Genomic DNA, 20,303 nt, shown 5'->3' with positions numbered 1-20,303 from the left:
CAAGTTGCAGGATTGGGAAAGACTCAAGAGTCAGAGCAGAGGATACTGGCTGAATGGGGAAAAATATTCTGACTCTTTGCATTGTACACCACTTTGGGTCCCTGCTGGGGACAAAAGTAACAGATAGATGGACAGATGAACAGACGGACAGACAGACAGACAGACAGACAGACAGAAAGAAAGAAAGAAAGAAAGAAAGAAAGAAAGAAAGAAAGAAAGAAAGAAAGAAAGAAAGAAAGAAAGAAAAGTCTGAAGTTTAGTCTCACACAGAGCCAGGGCTGTTTCATTTAACATGGGATTACGGCATGTCAGTTTTCTATTTCTTTCATGGTGAAAGAACTTTGGTGGCAAATATAAACAGGGGGCAGCCAGCAACAGATGCAAACGAAGAGACCCGTATTAGCTTGGTGGAAGGGTGTAGGTGGCGTCTTACCGAGCGATCTCTCCTTTGTCTGGTTTGTTGTCCTCACTACTGGCAGGCTCGCTCGCGTACGGCTTCCTCTTGAGAAAGGCGTAGGGGACTCTCCTTCGGACATGATTTCGAGAGAGTCGGCGGATGCTTCTGACAAATACTCTGCCTGATCTCCCAAGTTGGGCTGGGGGCTTTGAGATAGCTTTGGGCTCCTCGTCTATGAAACAAACAAACAAACAAACAAACAAACAAACAAACCATTACTAGAGAGCAAAGGCTTTTAAAAAATAACTTTAAGATCAGTGCCTGAGGGGAAAAGAAACAAATATTGGGGGGGGGGGGGAAATAGATGGGTGAGCAGGTGAATGTTGAATAATGGCAGGCCTTGTGCACTCAAGGTGACTCACATGTATGTAATTCACAAAAGGCCATCTGGGTGTATTCCATTAAGATTTTTATGGCTGTACATCCAACAGCACAAAATGCATGTCTAACAAATACCTGAGGTGAAGACATTAAGGGCTAGATGGATGGTAATTCAATTCCCTGCTTCTGAGGCAACTGTTGACATTGGCAGTTAATAGCAACTGTATGCAAGCGTAACCCATGCCATTTTCATGTTTGCATTTTATTTCCATTGGAAGGTTTGGACTTTAGGGCCGAGACAGCAGGAGCCCACTGAGCATGGGCAATTGGTAAGTTTGCTCATATGTTACCAACTAGGGCTGCACACCATTTTTTAAATTGGTATTTTTCAGGTTCAGGTTTAATAGGCCCAGAAATTTTCAAAAAGCCAAAAAAGCTGAATCACAATATTGCCTTTATTCTGGATATTCAAAAAATTTCAGGTTTATTAAACCTGAACCCAAAAGTTTTTGGCGGAGCTGGGCTCGAAGCTTTCCTCCAAATAATGCCCTGAATAATTCCGGAAAAAAATTCAGCATTATTTGGGGATCGGTTTGGCTTTAGCCAAATGCATACCCCTATTACCAACTGCAAGATTCCCACCCCCCCTCAGTCAGTCTGGCTTGCAGCAGGAGAAGGAAGGCCCAGAGCTTGACTGAGGGAACTGATAATTTTCTTGCAGATGTGTGGTGGGTCCAACAAGGTAGAAATTGTGTATTAGATTTTTCCCTTTAGGAGTTGTTATAATGAAAGGGTTTGTCAGGCTGTTAGTTATGTCATGGTACAAGGTTATGGTTTAAAACTTTCCCCTCCTCAGCCAGTGTGGCCTACAGCAGGAGAGGGATGGCCCAGAGCTTGACTGAGGGAACTGATAATTTCCTTGCAGGCCCAAGACAGAGAAAGATCTGCAGCAGCAGCAGGAGCCACAGAAGAGCAGATGGGGAAGAAGCAGCCCTGCACTTCTAGTTAACATTTTGGACTTCCTTTTCCACCTTCTTCTTTGTATTACTGGGCGGTTTGTTATTTGCCATTGTTTCTGAGTGCTCTTCCTGAAGGGCATAAAAGATCCTGTCTCCTTCAGTTGTGCTATGTTCATGTGTGTGTGAGTAAAGTGCCGTCAAGTCGCAGCCGACTTATGGCAACCCCTTTTGGGGTTTTCATGGCAAGGGACTAACAGAGGTGGCTTGCCAGGGACTTCCTCTGCACAGCAACCCTGGACTTCCTTGGAGGTCTCCCATCCAAATACTAACCAGGCTGACCCTGCTTCTGAGATCTGACGAGATCAGGCTAGCCTGGGCCATCCAGGTCAGGGCGCAGTGTTCATAGCCATTATGATATAGTTTTACTTCCAGCTGTAAAGTTGTGTTTGTGTTAAATGTTTGTTACCCTGAATGTCATTTTTCCTGCTTGAAGCAATTTCACATTTGTTTACCAAGCCACAAGGGTGCTGTCATTTTATTGATTTTGAATCCCCCCAACTCTCCAATAGGGATGTACGAAGCCAGGGTTCTGCTGGGTTACACAAGCATGTAGATATGGACTCAACCAAACCCACAGAAAACGAAGGAAATCAAGTTTGCTTCAATCTGCTTTCAGTACCATTGTGTGGGTTATCTTATTTGACGAGGCACTTCTCTGTTCAAAAGAACATGGAAAATTGTCATTAGCGCTACTATTTGCCTGCGCTCTGGGCTGTGTTCAGACATCTCAAACTGCTATTTGGTTTGTGAGATGAACAAACCCCAAAACATGTGAGCCGGCACACACCCTCGGTGCAACTTCCTGGTCTTTGCTTCATCCACAGTAAACATGATTCCAAACCAGGATTAAAACAGGTTTAGGATCCTGGCTACTGGAAAGAAACACACACCCCTTTGTTAAGGCAGCAAAATTTGGTCCGCATAACAAACTGGAGTTAGATCAAAGACGTCCCAAACCAGCAAGCCCTCAACTGCAGATCCCAGCTGAAGGGAGAAGGGATGGAGGGAGGATCTGGGGCTTGCTCACAATACAAATAAGTTGTGGCTTACTTGTGACAATTCTTCAGTTTCTGCTCCAGACTCCCCCTCTGCTCACCATGCCACTTTCCTCTCTTCATTTAAAGCCAAAAACTTCCTGAAACACCCTGACTTTCATTTGCCCAAATCTCCACTTTTACATGACTCTCCCCCACCCCCCAATCCATGATATATATTTCATCATTCTGCAGAGAATTTTAGGTTTTGCTAAGGAGGACAAACATTTCAGTAGAAAGGGCAGGATTCCCAGCAAAGTCAAAGGCCCATCCTTAGACATATTTATAAGCAATTTCCAAACAAGCAGGGTTTTGAAAGAGAATTTGTTGTCTTTACTTCCTAAAAATCAGAGTAGGGGGATTATCTTCCCTAAATGGTATGCCAGGAAATCTGGTGTGGAAAAACAGAGGAAAGGAATTGGGGGGAAAGAACTTTTAGATCAGCAAATACCACAGAATTTCAGAGAAGTTTAATTCCAAAGGAGTTCACAGTCCTGAAGTTACACACACTTAGGGAACTAGGGTTGTCACTGTACAAAAATGTCCTGTCCCTTTAATAGAGACTAGATGTGTGGAAATGGCCAGGCGAGGCTCTTCATGACATGGCATGTAAATACCATCACCTGGTAAATAGCATTCTATTAAGCTTCTATTAAGGGAGCAGGGCATCTTTTTCTCCCAGTTGGCAGCCTTATGAACTGGTACTTGATTCACATCCTTCAACATTTCAGAAATGAAATTGGGACAATGTTTGTCTCATACCAAGGATCTGTATTTGAGAGTTTCTTCTTGCCTTCACCATCACACATTGCTAAAGGTTCTACTCCACCTCTTCTATGCAATATCCATTCACCATTCAACATCCTATCTTCCACCAGTGTAAAAGCCAGGAGGGTTTGTTTGTCCTTAGGATAAAGATATAGGTAGAAAAATGAAGTTGGCCTATAAATAGATTATTGACAACTCAATAGCTGCAGCACTCAAGACAGAAGACTAGACACTGCATGGTGCTTGGGCTAGTCACAGCTCTATTAAAGCTCTCTCAGCCCCACCTACCTCACAGGGTGTCTGTTGTGGGGAGGGGAAGGCAGGGTGATTGTAAGCCAGTTTGATTCTTCCTTAAGTGGTAGAGAAAGTTGGCATATAAAAACCAACGCCGCTGCTTCTTCTCCTTCTTCTCCTTCTTCTCTTTCTCTTCCTCCTCCTCCTCCTGCTGCTGCTGCTGAAGGGGGGGTAGATCCGTGGTGGCCGGAAGCAGCAGCGCCGCACTGCCTCCTCAGAGGCTTCCCAGCCACCGCGGATACTAAAAAAGAATGTTTTTAAAATAAGAAAAAAAGGGGGAGGATGCCCCATTGATGACAGCAAGGCTGTGTCACTAAAAAAAAAGATGGGGCCGCCCTGCCTCTGCTCAAGGAGGTGTTCCTGGGGTGAAAGGGTTGTGGAAGCTGGCTAAAGGCAGCTCCATCCCTATGAACACCCCCACACACACACACCGGCGCGGGCTTTTCCTTCTGGGAAAGCCCTGCAGGTGTGACTGCGCTGGCAGCAGGGGCCAGCGGCACCTGGATGTCAGTGTTTCTTCCCCCACGTCGGGGTAGGTGCCACCTTAATCCATGATAAGGTGTCACCTACACCGGCGTGGGGTCACGCCGGCTCCAAAGGAGCTTCACCCCCCCTTCAGGAATGGCCTGCAAGTGTTCATGCACTCTCACTTTCACCTGCATGCGCAATGGGAGATAAGCTGCATCCACCACCCCAGTCAGAAATTTTAACTTCTACGCATACTGAATGCTGCAGAACAGCGACTTGAACAATTCAAACTTTCACAGGGTATCCCTAAACAGCAAAAAATAGGAACAAAATTGTTTGAGCACTGACTGAATACTTTCAAGCTACCCAGGGTCCATTCTGACCCACTGTTTTTTTTTCATACTAATTAACCCTACAGAAAGGTACAAACTCTAAAAAAATAGTAAGTGGTACAATGGAAGCCACCTTAGGAACTAAGCCAGGAAAAAAATATTCTCTTCTACCACATTCATCGTATTTTATGGTGGGGTTGTCTTTGAACACATGGAGCCATCTTCTACTGAAGCAAAGCCTGGCCCATCAAGATCAGTCTTGTCTACTCAGACTGGCAGTGGCTCTCCAGAGTCTCTGGCAGAGGATTTTCACATCACCGACCAACTTGGTCCTTCTAGCTGGAGATGCTGGGGATTGAACCTGGAACCTTCTGCAAGCAAAGCAAATGCTCTTCAGCCTCTCTTTCCCCTAGTTTGGTGCATTGCAAAGACCCAGGAAGTTCCCACTCCTTTGGTCTCCACCACAGTGTGTGATTTCTAATTCTCAGCCTCGAAACACTGGATTCATTCATCACTGTTGCTTGTCTTATTTTAAACTCTGATTCATCTTTGTTAATGATGCTCTATATTTAGAAGGTTGGAAAATGCTGCTCAGATCAAGAGGAGATTTAAAAACCAAGACAGCCATATTGCTGACATCTGGCCTTTTTCAGTATTTTTTTTAGTGGGAAGAGTTGAACTTGCCACAGAAATGGCATGGATCATGTTATACTCCCCCGGTGACCTTGGCTGAACAGCAACTTTAGCTTTTATGAGGTTTTCATTAGGTTGCTGTACAGCTTCAGCTTCCCTCCTGCTCTCTATTGCCAACTTGTCCAGTTGCTCACAAAATACAATAACTTTGAAATGCCTAATGAGAAACCTAAGGCCTCCAGAGCCTGAGAAAGGTTTGCGTTAATAAATTAGGTATTATTCAGTGACATGATTATGAAGCAGAATTTTCTCCCCCCTCCAGGAATTCTAGCTCAGATTTATTCCTAGAGCACAGAGGTATGCTTTGAAGTGCTTCCATGACGTAGATCACGTCTAAGCTACAAGGTTGTAAACACCCCATGCCGGTGCACACCCATTAACACTCGAGAAGTGACAAATGACCCACAAAATAAAGACAGACGTCAAAGGAGCCAATAACTCTTTCATTGAGTTGCCTGTGTGCATTTGGAAACTAGGACTGCAACAGTATTCACTACATTTCCGAGGACACGCTTCTTTCAGAATTATTGCATACTTGAGAAGGATAAGGAAGAAAACTGTGGTCAGTATCCCCAATCCATTGTCTCCCTCATTTCTCAAATTTCTTTTAACTGAAATTCACAGAGGAAAATAGGATGAATCAAGAATGTGCGTACATTTGATTAAAAAAAAACACACACCAATTATTTGATTTTTTAAAAACAAACTGTTTTGGAGCATCCATCCACTGGATTCAGCTGCTCTTAAAACAAACAGAAACATATGTAGTATGTGGTCATTTTGCTAACCTCTGTTGAGTACAATTGTGTTCCAGTTTTTTTTTAGGGGGGAGAACAGCATTTCATATAAATCGTCTTAAATTCCCTTCTGGATTCCAGCCAGTTTCACAAAAACAGCTAACTATCCACGGCAGTTAGCATTGCTCATTCAAATGCTAAGCAGCTTACCATACGCTAATTAAAGGAGACTCATGAAGTAGTTCCATTCATTAATTTATATCTTCTTTGCAGAAATGGAACACTGACTATTAAACTCACTCATACAAATCAATGGCGGGTTACTGGAAGCACTGAGAGTTACTCCGAGTAAGTTGTTAGCTTCAGAGGAAAATAAAAACCCAGACTTTGAAAACCCAGTTGAATGTGTACCATATTGTTGACAAGACCGGTTATCATTTAGGGGAGGAACTCGAACTTGGTGGGACACGTGTAAGAACCAAAGGATCTCTAGAAAGCAGAATCTGTGAACAACTTCTCCTTGAGACTTTGGAAAAATTCCAAGATGAGAAGATAATACGGATCTCTAAGGACCAAGGATCTGACCTTCAATCTATATGTTAATTCCTTATCTCCTCTTGCGTCTTTGACCTACATTGGCTGCACATTCAATGAACATTGCCTAGTTTTGGAAAGAAGGCTCATACAGTGAAAACAAGCACACATAGCTTGCAAGCAGTTGTCCTTATCTGATCATCTCAACAAGTGCTGTCGTAATCTAGTTATGCATCTCTGTATGTGTCTAAAAGTTCTTTCCCTTACCATTCCTTTCACATGAAACTCCGTTGTTTCACATGAATCTGGGACCTTAAGCAACTGCTATCTCAGTGAGATACTGCTCAACACAGGGCCCTTTCAGTACTGTTTTATAAGAATGGAAACCCATGAACTTGAAGAGTGGAAGGAATGGGGCTTGCCCTGTGCTGAGCAGAGCAAAGTCTCTATTTTTGTCTTCCCCTGTGGCTTAAGTGAGAAGGGCAGGGAGCGCTTTCTGAAGTAGAAGGCTTTGATTCTGGACCTCATGGTTCTCCCTGTTCCTACCTAAAAGTTTTTCCGATGACAAAATTTCCTCCAGTGTCAACTTTGTCTTGCGGAAGTCACCTCTGCGTCTCCCAGGCTGACATTGAAACCCACATTCTCCAGCTTCCAGGGACACTGTTTCATTCCCGCTGACCTACCAGCCAGGCCACACGCTGCCTCCAAGGTTGTGATACTGAATGTTCTTCTGTGTCCATGCGACTACCATCCACGTATTTGTTCCCCTTGAACATAAAAGCCATGTAAAACTGAAAAGAACAAGTGCCCCATTAGAAAAACACTTTATTGAAAAGAATCATGATCCCTCTGAGTTAGAACAGAAAATAACTTGAAAAAAGGAAGACTGCTGTTGAAAAAAGAAGCAGATCTAGACACTGACACCCAAAGGGTTAAATTTATCCCCAGAATGGCATCATCGTTTGTAAATTAGAGAGATACTACCTTGACTAGATATTGGTATATAGAAAGGTTCTTTCATTAGCAACTTGCTACAGAATTTATCCTTGTTTGAAGGACTACTGTAATAACTACAGGTTGGTAGAATTCATTAAGACACAAGTAAAAAAAAATTGAGCTAAAACCTGTCATGTGCTATACAGCTGTATCTTATATCTCTCTCACTTACAAGGATTTTTTTGTTCTTTCTCCTCCATGCAATCTCAAGGATGAATAAACTCTGGCAGTTATGGTAGAGATTGTATTCTGACTTTTAATATAGTGTTTTATTTGCTTGTATAATTTTAACCAAATAACTACTTACTGTATAACTTTAACCAAATATCATTAAACAAATAACTCAGTAATGTAATTACAAATTATATATTACAGATTGCCCTGAAGAAGGCTCTTGGGTGAAATGCTTAGGGAAATTCTATTCTGAGTAATAGTTCTTAATCTAATTTGCACCACTGGCCTTGGCCTTATTTTTATCCCCTTGAACGCACACCAAGGCTCATGTATTCTGTGCAGTGTTCTCAAGATGCCATTGCCAGGCATTGGTGTTACGTTTCGGACCATTCTGGGGAGTCTGTGGGAAGTCTGAGGTCTAAGAGTTCTACACGCCTGCTTCTTGCCTAACAAGGCTATTGAGCTGGCTGTGTGCTGGGGCTGGAACGACAGACCTTCTTTCTTCATCTGGTCCTGCCCATTCCTCTTCACTGGTTCCAAGCTTGCCTAACTAATGTAGTGGCCTTGTTATGTGTTGTTGTAAATGCTGGGTGCAGTTCTGGAGACAGGCATTGCTACATTTTTCACTTGTTCCTGTCTCTGTTCTTGTATTTTCAGCTTTGCTGCTAGAAACCCATACGACGGTGACTCCACTGTGACCACATAAGCCCTGGCATAGCAGCTGCCACTACAGTAGGAAGTATTTTTTCACACAACGCATAGTTAAATTGTGGAACTCCCTGCCCCAGGATGTGGTGATGGCTGCCAGCTTGGAGGGCTTTAAGAGGGGAGTGGACATATTCATGGAGGAAAGGGGTATTCATGGCTATTAGTTAGAATGGATAGTAGTCATGCTGCATACCTATTCTCTCTAGTATCAGAGGAGCATGCCGATTATATTGGGTGCAGTGGAACAGGCAGGATAGTGCTGCTGCAGTCCTCTTGTTTGTGGCTTCCTAGAGGCACCTGGCTGGCCACTGTGTGAACAGACTGCTGGACTTGATGGGCCTTGGTCTGATCCAGCAGGGCCTTTCTTATGTTCTTATGACTGTATTAATAAATTAATAAATTGATTGAACCCCAGTGCTGGGGATCCTTAACTGGATCCCCAGATGTGCATTCTAGCTACATTTAAACAAGACGCAAATAGCAGTACCTCAGAGGATCATGCTTATCTCATCCTAAGCCTATTGTAAAATACAAAAGACACAGTGCTGCTATTAATAATGCATTACTATTCACAGCTATGTATACAGACATCTGTTCAAGGATAAGCCAGCTCCCATTATTCCTACGCAATCCAGAGAGACCAACAGACTCTCCAAGGAAGGCAAAGTGCTATGCCAATATAGTGGGCTTGCTTCTCCATGGCTGGGGTCACCCCGCCCAAATCAATGGTGTCTGTGAGTACATGCTCCATCCCTCCTCACATTTACTGATTGGTAGCCAAGTGGTGCTCTTGAATTGTTTCAGTGACAGGAAAACATCTCTTGTACCCCTGACATTGGGTAGCCAGGCCTTCACTTGCGAGTGTACTACAGTGGGTACAATGGGTTTCTGGCCACAGGGCATACAAAAAATGCACAACACATAACTCCCCATAAGGTCTTGGCAACATAGAAGCCCTCATTCCATCCTCCACTCGCTTTTGCTAGGCTACCTATCCTTGTTCAAAGGCTTTTCTGTAGCACCGCTCTCAAGAAAAAAAAAGAAAAAAACCTTTCACATCTCTTAATCCAACTAGTATATTATCCCAACTTTTGCCCATATAAGAAAGCATGCACACATATTGTAAACACATGCGCAGAGGGGGGGAAATTATCCTCACACCAATCTTGAGGATTTTCACCTGTGAAAACAGAAATCGATTCAAGCCTGGAGAAAGAAACTCCAAACACTCAGCAGCTGGATGAACTATACCTCATTTTTTCTTTCATGGGTATTATTATTTCATTATGAAGAGGTGAGGGAGAGCCTATAATGTGCGGAATTCAATGAACATTGGGGTTTTTTTGCGGGGTGGGGAGCACATAAAACTCCACAGAAAATAACACATAGGCAACTATGCTAAGGAAAGCTTTAAGAAAAAGAAGAGGGAGAAATCATGCCAAGGCACGCTAAACCACACCAAGAATCCTTCTCCTGCTTCCTCACATGGCTGCCCAGAGATCAGTAAAGTTCCTTCCCTCTAATGCAGGGTCTGGGGTTTTTTGTTTGTTAAAGTGGAAGGAACATAGCCAAAAAATATAGAAAATTCCCAAACGGCTCAATGCGTTGATATCCAAATTCCAAATGCTACAATGCAAGTTACACGGTTATGCAAAATTGACCTCCAATTTAGAATACCGGTTAGCAAACATGCTTGCTTAATGGCCTTTGATTGGGGGCAGACCAAAAGTTAAAATGGCCCCAGAGCAAGCCAGGGTGGGGGGCTCCTGCAGCACAATTCCCAGCTGCAGGGGCTGCTTGGCTCAGATTTGGACATCGGTGCCCTCAATGGGTATCAACTCACCTGTTGCCTCCTCCTACCTACACCGTCACTGATGCCCCTTGTCACGTCTGAGCCAAAGGATTCCTGCAGCACCAGTGGAGCTGCAGGGGCTAAGCGATGCTTGCTCCTGGCTGCCCGTGCTCCTCCAAGGGAGTGGCCCGCCGGGAACTTTCCCTGTAAGTTAAATAGCTGTTCTGCCCCCTGCCTTTGATGGCCCGTGGCTTCTCCCAGCCAATGGAATTTGAATAACGCCTCACCTGCCATGGGGGGAGTGGGTAGCTCAAGGAAACGTTTTTCATGTACATTTCACCAAAGAAACAACTTTTTTTGCAACTGGCAGCAGTGGCACTGAGTTAGTGTGGGGGGCAAGGGTACTGTTCCTTTTGGAGAGCCAGCGTGGCATAGTGGTTAAGAGCGGTAGTTAGGAGCGGTGGACTCTAATCTGGAGAACCAGGGTTGTTCCCCCACTCCTCCACATGAGCGGCGAACTCTAATCTGGTGAACCGGGTTGGTTCCCCCACTCCTCCACATGAAGCCAGCTAGGTGACCTTGGGCTAGTCACAGCTCTCTCCAAACTCTCTCAGCCTCGCCTACATCACAGAGATCACAGAGAGTCTGTTTGTGGGGAGGGGAAGGGAAGGTGATTGTAAGCCGGTTTGATCCTTCCTTGTGGAGAAAGTTGGTATATAAAAACTCCTTCTCCTTCTTCTTCCCTGATCTTATTTCAAGTCCAGTGAAGGTAGCTGGATATCTACAACCTGCTCTCCCTGCACAACTTCAATATTTTAGAAATGAAAGATTCACAAAACTGCCATAATCATACAGGATTCTCCCCTTGCGAGGAAAGTAACCCTGTAGTGGCTGCTGCAGAGGACTGTGAACCTCTTGCACGTTCCCAGTATGGGCGCATGTTTTGTAAACTCATCTTTATTTGAGCTTCCCATTATCCAAATGTTTTCAGTTGTGCCTATGACAGAGCAGCTTCTCTCAGCGATCAATATTCAGGTGGGTGAGTGTCCTCAGTACAAGCACTACTTTGTGGAGGAAGCATGGGGTATGATTACTGTCCTTTCAGCAGACATGTGTGACGTTTGGGCTTCCATTCAGATTTACCTAAGCTGAATGAAAGGACCTTCCACTTGGGAGACACATAACATTCAGGTTATCCCCATGCCATGCAGCCTATCTTGAAATTCAAAAAGGCCCATGCTTAGGTGCAAAGTACTTTTGCATATACACTTGCACATGCGCATGCAGCAAAGCTCACACTGTGGTTGGCAGTTTTCCCTTCTGTTGACAGCTCCTGTTAAACATAAGGTCCCATGGCCTTTGAGGGCAGTGTTTATTTGTGTGTGTGTTTGTGTGTGTGTGTTTTTTTTGGGGGGGGGGCTATGGTAACAACTGCAAGTGGAAAAGCCTCCCTTATGTACAGACTGTTGGATCCCAGCCATTGTTTCCTTAGAAATATTATTAATTAAGGCTTGAGAACTCAGTTAATCATTTGAAAATTCATTAAAATAGTTTCACTAACTTTAACCCTAAGATTTGGCAAGCAGAATTTGGAAGGCTTCAGTTCTGAGCTACTGAGCTGCTCAATTTTCGCAAAGTTTCCCTAACTCCTCATTAGTTTCTTACTTCCTTTGAAAACAAGCTGAGGAGAAACCTGGCTCAGAATTAATGAAGGAGAATGATGTGTTTACCTAATCCCGCCTATGAAACAGATCAGTTTTGTACAAGTGATAGGTTTCCTCAAAAATTCTGATCACATTACAGCAAATGCACAGTCATCCTGCATGTACATCTGTTTGTAAGAAAGAGCCAAAACTCTTTACAAATGAAACTGGGGGTCAACACCTGGATAAATGTGCAGTTTCAATCACACGTTCAGCTGTACATGCATTGAATGTAAGGTTGCCAACTTCCAGGTGGTGGCTGAAGATCTCCCACTGTTACAACCGATCTCCACATGACGGAGATCAGTTCGCTTGGAGAAAATGGCCACTTTGGACGGTGGACTCTACGGTATTATACCTCATTGAAGTCCCTCCCCTCCCCAGACCCCACCCTCCTCAGGCTCCACCCCCAAACCTCCAGGTATTTCCCAACCTGGTACTGGCAACTCTGACTGAATGTAGCATGAGGATTATTCAATGCATGTATAAAGAAAAATCAAGTGTACATGACCTTCTTCTTATGGATTTTCAAGGTTCATTTATCTAGCTTTAATATTCCCATACCAATAGAATTCAGTCTGCTTAACTTTTTCCCCTCCTCAGATGACAAAGAGCTTTTCCATAACCTTATCAATCAGAAAGGGAAAGTGCTTTTTATGTGCTGATGTCATCTTGTCATATGATCTTCTGAAACACTATAACATTCTATCACCATGGCAAGAAGTCATAACTCACTGCATATGCAGCCTCTGGTCATTGCGCCAACGTTGGCAGGATTCTGTTCCCCAGTGTTAAGCAGCAAAACACCATCATTACACACTTCTGCCACTGATTTATGACATCTTTCATTTCACCCCAAAACACCTCTCGATATTCCAGACAACGGCATCAGTCCAACGACAGTTAGTCCTGACTAAATCGCACAGAAATCTATGGGACTTTAGTAATTCCTAACTAACTAAGTGTAAGGATGTGTCACTGGCCACCAAGACTAGATTAATTCATGCCATCGTATTCCCTATTACTATGTATGGATGTGAAAGCTGGACACTGAAGAAAGCTGATAGGAAGAAAGAAGATTCCTTTGAAATGCGGTGTTGGAGGAGAGTGTTACGGATACTGTGGACTGCCAAAAGGACACATCAGTGGGTTCTGGATCAAATCAAGCCTGAACTGACCCTAGAAGCTAAAATGACTAAACTGAGGCTATCGTATTTTGGTCATATCATGAGAAGACAAGAGTCACTGGAAAAGACAGTCATGCTAGGAAAAGTTGAGGGCAGCAGGAAAAGAGGAAGACCCAACAAGAGATGGATGGACTCAATAAAGGAAGCCACGGCCCTCAATTTCCAAGACCTGAACAAGGCTGTCAAAGATAGGACGTTTTGGAGGACATTGATTCTTAGGGTGGCCATGAGTTGAAAGCGACTTGACGGCACTTAACACACACACAAAACTAACACTGGAGTGATTTTAATGGGGCTTAGTCACAACTAACTTTAGCTAGGTCACTGACTTCATAGTTTGTATTATTAGGGGCTACATGGAAAACAAACCTAGAGAATTTCCTGGCATCCTTGACAACTCCCATCTGATGCTGATGGAACTGCATTGCTCCTCGCTGTCATGGTCAGCCAAAAATATGTTCTTTAATCCAGAGGACTGTGAAGCGATGGATATGAAAAGGGCAGGACGCTTAATTCCTGCTCTCTGTTTAATTATGTAGAAGCGTCCTAGGCAGGATCCCCTTCCCAGTTGCAAGCAAAAGTTCATTTCATTCTCTGGAGGTGGGGGTTTGGAAGCATGTGATAGTTATGTAAGTCTCATAAATCTAATTCTAGGGTAGCCTGTCAATTACTTTAGCCTTGAACAGTTCAAACTCACAGCCAAAGCATGGTGTACTAGGGGTATGCAGCAAAATAAACAAACAAATAAATAAACTAGCATTTTTCAGATCTGGATATATTGGCACCAACAAATATCAGTATTCCCAGTTTTCCAATACTGGTATGGTATTTGGATCTGGGTTTTTTGGGGGGATGAGGGGTCAGGGGTTGTTGTTGTTTTTTGCCCCAGCCACCCTCTACCGTTTTCTATGGAGGAACCCCCACACACCAATATTTACAACCCAAGAATCTCCCCACATAGGAATGCCATTGAAACTATTGCTAAGCCCAATCAATGAACAACCCAAGAATCTGAAACTATGTAACACCAGAGTCTAAAACTATGTGTGATTCTTAACCTATGTAAAACACAAGAATCTCAAAGTCAAATGCAAGAATCCACAAAAATAACCATGAAGCCAACACAAACCAACTCCAGAAAAAAACTTTAAGGAGTCCCAGGACCTTACCATCTTCCATCTGGTTCGTGGTTTTATTTGTGTCAAACAACTGTTGTACTTTTTTTTAAAAAAAAAAATCAACTTTTCTTTCTGTTCAGGACCCAAGATATCACACAAAAACATCACAATGCTAAAGCAAAGCAACACCTATGTTGACCTGCATCAGTCTGAAAGCTCCTATATGTCAGTCCCTAAAGACAATTATATCCCTTCAAAGGCTCTTCTAAAGAGCTCTGCTTTATATCTTTTCTTCTAAAAGATAGGTGGGTCAGCACCTTTCCTATGGCCTCTAACATGGTGTTCAGAGCATAACCTAAGCTTGGGCAGTCGTAATCCTTACCTCCTTACACAGAAAAGTGAAACCGATTCTGCTGCAGTAAATACCATAGTTACCGCATGGGCTCATATAGGGAGAGGACAGTTTTGTAGAAATGAGGATGCCATGTTATGAAGACCTTTACAGGCCACAAGCAACTCCTTGAACTGAATCTAGAGACAAACAAAAGCCAACGTAACCCTTTCAGCAAGGGCATCACAAGTTCCCAGTGCCTAGCCTGTGAAAGCTCTCATGCTACCTCACTTTGAACCAATTACAGTTTATAAGTTGTCTTCAAGGGCAGAACCCACACGGACAGGGGATAACGTCCAGGCCAAGTGCAACTGGTAAAAGGTACTGGTAGCTACAGCAGTCACCTGTTTCTCTGCTAAAAAGCAGAACCAGCCTGCCCATTAAGTGGACCTAGGTGACTGCCTAGGGCACCAGAGGGCGGGGGCATCAGGTCACCAAGCAATGCTTGCTGTGGCAACTAGCAGCCCCAAGCAGCAACCCCAGCACTGCCACCTGGGCGAATGGCATGATCAGTGGCGGTACTGGCTTGGGGGTTCTACTTGCCAAACCAGCCTTCCCCTGCCCCACTCCCACAAAGGATGGAGGGAGAAAGCGCAAGTGGCCGTTGTAATTGCTAGGCCCCACACTCACTCAGCTCTTGGGGGAGCGGTGATCACTCACCCAGTTGCGGCTGTTCACCCAGCCTTCCTTCTTCTACCTCCCTTAGCCTACCCTTCCATGTCCTGCTCTCACCAAGGAGGGAGGGATGATGAAGAAGAAGAGTTGGTTTTTATATGCCGGCTTTCTCTACCACTTAAGGAAGAATCAAGCTGACTTACAATCTGCTTCCCCTCCCCACAACAGACACCCAGTGAGGTAGGTGGGGCTGAGAGAGCTCTAGGAGAGCTGTGACTCGCCCAAGGTCACCCAGCTGGCTTCATGTGGATGAGTGGGGAAACCAACCCAGCTCACCACATTAGAGTCTGCTGCTCATGTGGAGGAGTTGGGAATCAAACCCGGTTCTCCAGATCAGAGTCCACTGCTCCAAACCACCGCTCTTAACCACTACACCATGCTGGCTCTCCAGCAAAGAGCAAGTAACTACAGGCTGTACTGCCAGCAGGCTCTGAAAACATCCAGACTATAGGGCAGAGGGCATGTCATCTCTAAGTGTGTTTGTGCTGCCTGTGGGGGGCGGGGAGTCTAGCAGCGGGGGGGGGGGTGTCCAATCCATGGCTGGTCTAGAGTGCCAACACACCCAGAGCCAGCCCTGCTAAAAAGGCTGGGTACAGTAAGGTTCCAAAGATTTCCACTAATGCAAGATCCACCTATCCAGAGTGGGCAATCCAGCTCCCTGTAGGACATGAGCCTTACCAACTGGTACCATCTCCCTCTTTTCAAGATTCAGATTCAGCATATTCAGCCACAGCCACAGCATTAACACATGCACTCCAGCATATACTAAGGCTCCTCCACAGGCACAGTTAAATGCCTGTTTCCTTCTATCCACCCTATCCCAGGCTTACTCAGGAGGTGGTAGGCTCTCCTTTGGAGGTTTTTAAGCCATCTGTCAGCAAGGCTCATTCTGTGAACTTAGGCAGATCATGAGAGAGAGGGCAGGAAGGGATGAGTCAGCGCTTGGCTCTCGTGGCCCTTTCTTACATGCCCGGGGTAATGCCAATTGCCACTTTGGGTTCAGGAAGGAGTTTTCCTCCAGACCAGATTGGCCAGGGATCCTGGAGGTTTCTTACCTTCCTCTGGGTATAAAGCAGGGGTCACTGCGGGAATGGGGGAGAGAGTTGCGAATTTCCTGCATTGTGCAAGGGATTGGACTAGATGACTCTTGAGGCCCACTCCAACTCTATGTTTCTATAACTGAAATAATACTTACCAGAGATGCCTCTGTTTGATTTAGGTGTGGTATTCTACCTACCACACCAGTTTTTACTGAGGAACAGATGATCAAAATAGAAAGTATGAGAATGATTAAAAGGGAAATAATAAAATCCTAAAACCGCAATAAAAGATAGAAAAAAGAAACACACATAAAAAAAGCATTATTATCTGGGCCTTTGGGACACAATTTTCTCCAAGAAACAGATTATCTTCTTTCTTGCTTGAACACAAATACCCAATGGGAATATGAAATAAATACAACACTCACTTACAAAGGTTAATGTACAACGTGTTGATACCGATATTCCAACCCACCCATGAAATAATTAATTTCTTCTTGTCTCACAGAAGATTTTTAATGGGATAGTTACATAATGATTTCAAGCAAATAAAATGCCTCTTAGGGACATGGGCCGAAGCAACTTCTGTTTGAAACAAGATGTAACACTTGTAACTTTGAAACAAGATGTAAACACTTGTTTAAATTCTCTGGCTTTAGGTATCTTTCCTGAGCACAATCAGTCCAATGCAGGCAGACACACACGAGTGCCCAAAATAGCTGTGTATGAAACAGAAGTAAGATCCAGCCCTGGCGTTACAGATGTTATTGTGCTAGTCAGAACAAAACGCTGCAGCCCTTTCATGCCGTTGTACCAATCTATGCCGGAGCTCATTGTAAAAAAAACAAACACAGCAATTCAAACACAGGTTTTAAAAGGTGTCCATGCATTAGCCAGCTCAAGTTTGTGAGAACAACAAACCATGCAGGCCTAATTTTAAACAGGGACAATTCCACTCATTGTGATACGAATGTCACACACCGTTCCAAAGCAGCAGGCTCAATCCCAGGCAGAGTGCAGAAAAAGAAAAGTACAGTACTAACTCTCTGAGAGGATTCAATTCTCATCAAGTACCTTTGAATGTCAAGTTCTGAATGGAAGGAGATCAACATGCACTGCAAAGCCTGTGGATCGAAGAAAGAGAGAGAGAAAAAAGGAGGGAGGGGGAGGAAAAACAGGGAAAAAAATAATGTTTAACGTAAAACAAAGCAACACAAAAGATGGAGTGGAAGTATAAAAGTGAAAATATACAGCTATAAAACAATAGCAGTATGGGGAAGAAAAGGGTCTGGGGCACGGAAAATTCAGAAAAGAGATAGTGGGATGGCAGAATATGAATGCTGTGATTTTGAAATTGTGATCTTGTTTTAAACTGGCTATCTCCCCCACCAGCTGTCCTTCAGTTTTTAATATAAATGCATCAATAGTCTTGTCAGATCTCAGAAGCTAAGCAGGTTTGGTCCTGGTCAGTATTTGGATGGGAGGCCACCAAGGAAGTCCAGGGTCTCTACGCAGAGGCAGGCAATGGCAAACTACCTCTGAATGTCTCTTGCCTTGAAAACCCCAAAAAACCTAACAGCTGTACACTTCAATGCACTTGATGAAGTAAACTCTGGCTCAAGAAAACTCACTTTGGATGCCACTGGACTCCTATTTGATTTTGCAGCTAAACACTAACACAACTAATCATTCACAGTTATACTTTTCTTACACAAATACTCCAAGACTGCATTTTCAGTTTTTTCCTCTTACATTCTTGCTTCAGCCCCATACCTGAAACTTCTTCTACCTTTTTCTTTTCACCCCTGAACACCTTTTCATGCACGGCTTGAAGGTTTTCACATCCCACCTGCCCCATTTTTCTTTTAAATTAAAAGGGTATGTGACAAACACCCTGCCTTGGATGGCTCAGGCTAGTCTGATCTCGTCAGATCTCAGAAGCTAAGCAGGGTTGGCCCTGGTTAGTAATTGGATGGGAGACCACCAAGAAAGTCTAGGATCGCTATGCAGGGGCAGGCAATGGCAGACCACCTCTGTAAGTCTCTTGCCTTGAAAACCCTACGGGGTCACCGTAAGTTGGCTCCAACTTGATGGCACTTTAGGCACACATAATTTAACAAACATTTCAATAAAGAGTTAATTAGAAATCATTCAAATTAAAAGAAGAAAATGAATGACGCAATAGCAAAAACGCTGCACTTTTAGTATCAGATAAGCTTTGCATGTTTACAATATACACAAATCCAGGAAGCACAAGTGAGGCATTAAAGTCCAAAGGGATTCACTAACTGTATCTGATCACTCATCTGGAAACATGGGCTCCAAGTCACGGCTATATAGATTTCTCCACCAGCCTGGGGAACAAGCAAAATGTGGGGTTGCCAACCTTCAGGTGGTGGCTGAAGGAGATCTCCGGGAATTACAGCTGATCTCCAGCAATAGAGATCAATTCCCCTGGAAGAAATGGCAGGCTTGGAGGGTCGACTCTAAGGAATCATATCCCTCCCCTCCACAAATTCTGCCTCCTTCAGGTTCCACCCCCAAATCTCTAGGGATTTCCCAAGCTAGAGCTGGCAACCATAAGCAGAAGTGAGGCTTTTATTTCATACATTTTATTTCATTTACTTAAAAAAAAAATTTGCACCCCACTTTCATTCTATTTCATTTAGTTCTTTGCCAAAGCCAGTAACAGCAAGAGAAGGAAATAAAAATTAACACACACACACAAAAGGTTAGAAGTAGCCATATATACATTTCCTGTACTGTGTAGATATCAATACTTCTGTCCAACAAGCTAAATTTAACTAAATATGTATATAGTGTAAGCCTCAAACAGGTACATCTGTGAGAAGTGAAAGTCAGAGTTGCCAACTCCGGGTTGGGAAGTTCCTCCAGATTTGGGGCGGAGCTTGGGGAGTTCTAGAGCGCTGTGGCGCAGAGTGGTAAGCTGCAGTACTGCAGTCCAAGCTCTGCTCACGACCTGAGTTTGATCCCAATGGAAGTCGGTTTCAGGTAGCCGGCTCAAAGTTGACTCAGCCTTCCATCCTTCCGAGGTCAGTAAAATGAGTACCCAGCTTGCTGGGGGTAAAGGGAAGATGACTGGGGAAGGCACTGGCAAACCACCCCATAAACAATGTCTGCCAAGTAAATGTCGGGATATGATGTCACCCCATGGGTCAGGAATGGCCCGGTGCTTGCACAGGGGACTACCTTTACCTTGGAGAGGGCAGGATTTCAGGAGGGGAGGGAACCCAGCAAGGTCCAAAATCTGCCATTTTCTCCAGGGGAACTGATCTCTGTAGTCTGGAGATCAGTGGTAATTCCAGGAGAACTCCAAACTCCACCTGAAAGCTAGCAACCCTATGGGACATATGGAATTGTATGAACAGCAGCATACTATTATCAAAATAGCCTTTTCCAAGGAACATGTATACTTTTAATTCACAGCCCCAACACAATGACCAGCTAAAGCTTTAGTTGATTAATCTACTAATAGCAGAATAATAACATGCAAGTAATTCTAGGATGTGTTAGAGATAAAATCCAGGTCTAGCCACCCTATTCAAGAATCAGTAGTGGAAGGAGACTGTAATGGAAGGAACGGCTGGATCTGAATATGCAGATGCTTGTATTTAAGTAGGAAGGACGCTGTCTTTTAAAGAGCTTAGGGAGGAAATTTGGGATCAAATGCAGATTTCCTGCAGATGAGAATGTTAGTGGGAAAGTGGTATTTCCTGATATTGCTGCTATGGGCAGGAAAACAAGAGAAGTGACAATTCTGCTGGGCATGGGCCAAAGGCTAATGGGATATACTGGCATATATTAATAGCACACAAATGTTTTAGCCATGGAAAAGAGTGTA

At 44.0% G+C, this 20,303-nt stretch overlaps 1 protein-coding gene across 1 annotated transcript in view; it reads right to left on the bottom strand.

The window, feature by feature from the left end:
• Positions 1-20,303, bottom strand: part of KIAA1217 (KIAA1217 ortholog) — a 452,893-nt gene that overhangs the window by 113,631 nt on the left and 318,959 nt on the right. The window contains exons 4-5 of the mRNA XM_056857670.1: positions 17,485-17,565; positions 434-629 (exon numbers count right to left, since the gene is read on the bottom strand). Of these exons, the coding sequence (XP_056713648.1) occupies positions 434-629; positions 17,485-17,565 (277 nt within the window). The remainder of the gene's footprint in view (positions 1-433; positions 630-17,484; positions 17,566-20,303) is intronic.

This window comes from Euleptes europaea, chromosome 11 (assembly GCF_029931775.1).
Source record: "Euleptes europaea isolate rEulEur1 chromosome 11, rEulEur1.hap1, whole genome shotgun sequence".
NCBI lineage: Eukaryota > Metazoa > Chordata > Lepidosauria > Squamata > Sphaerodactylidae > Euleptes > Euleptes europaea.
Note: the sequence above shows the minus strand (reverse complement) of the source record. Positions and strands in the feature narration are given on the sequence as shown.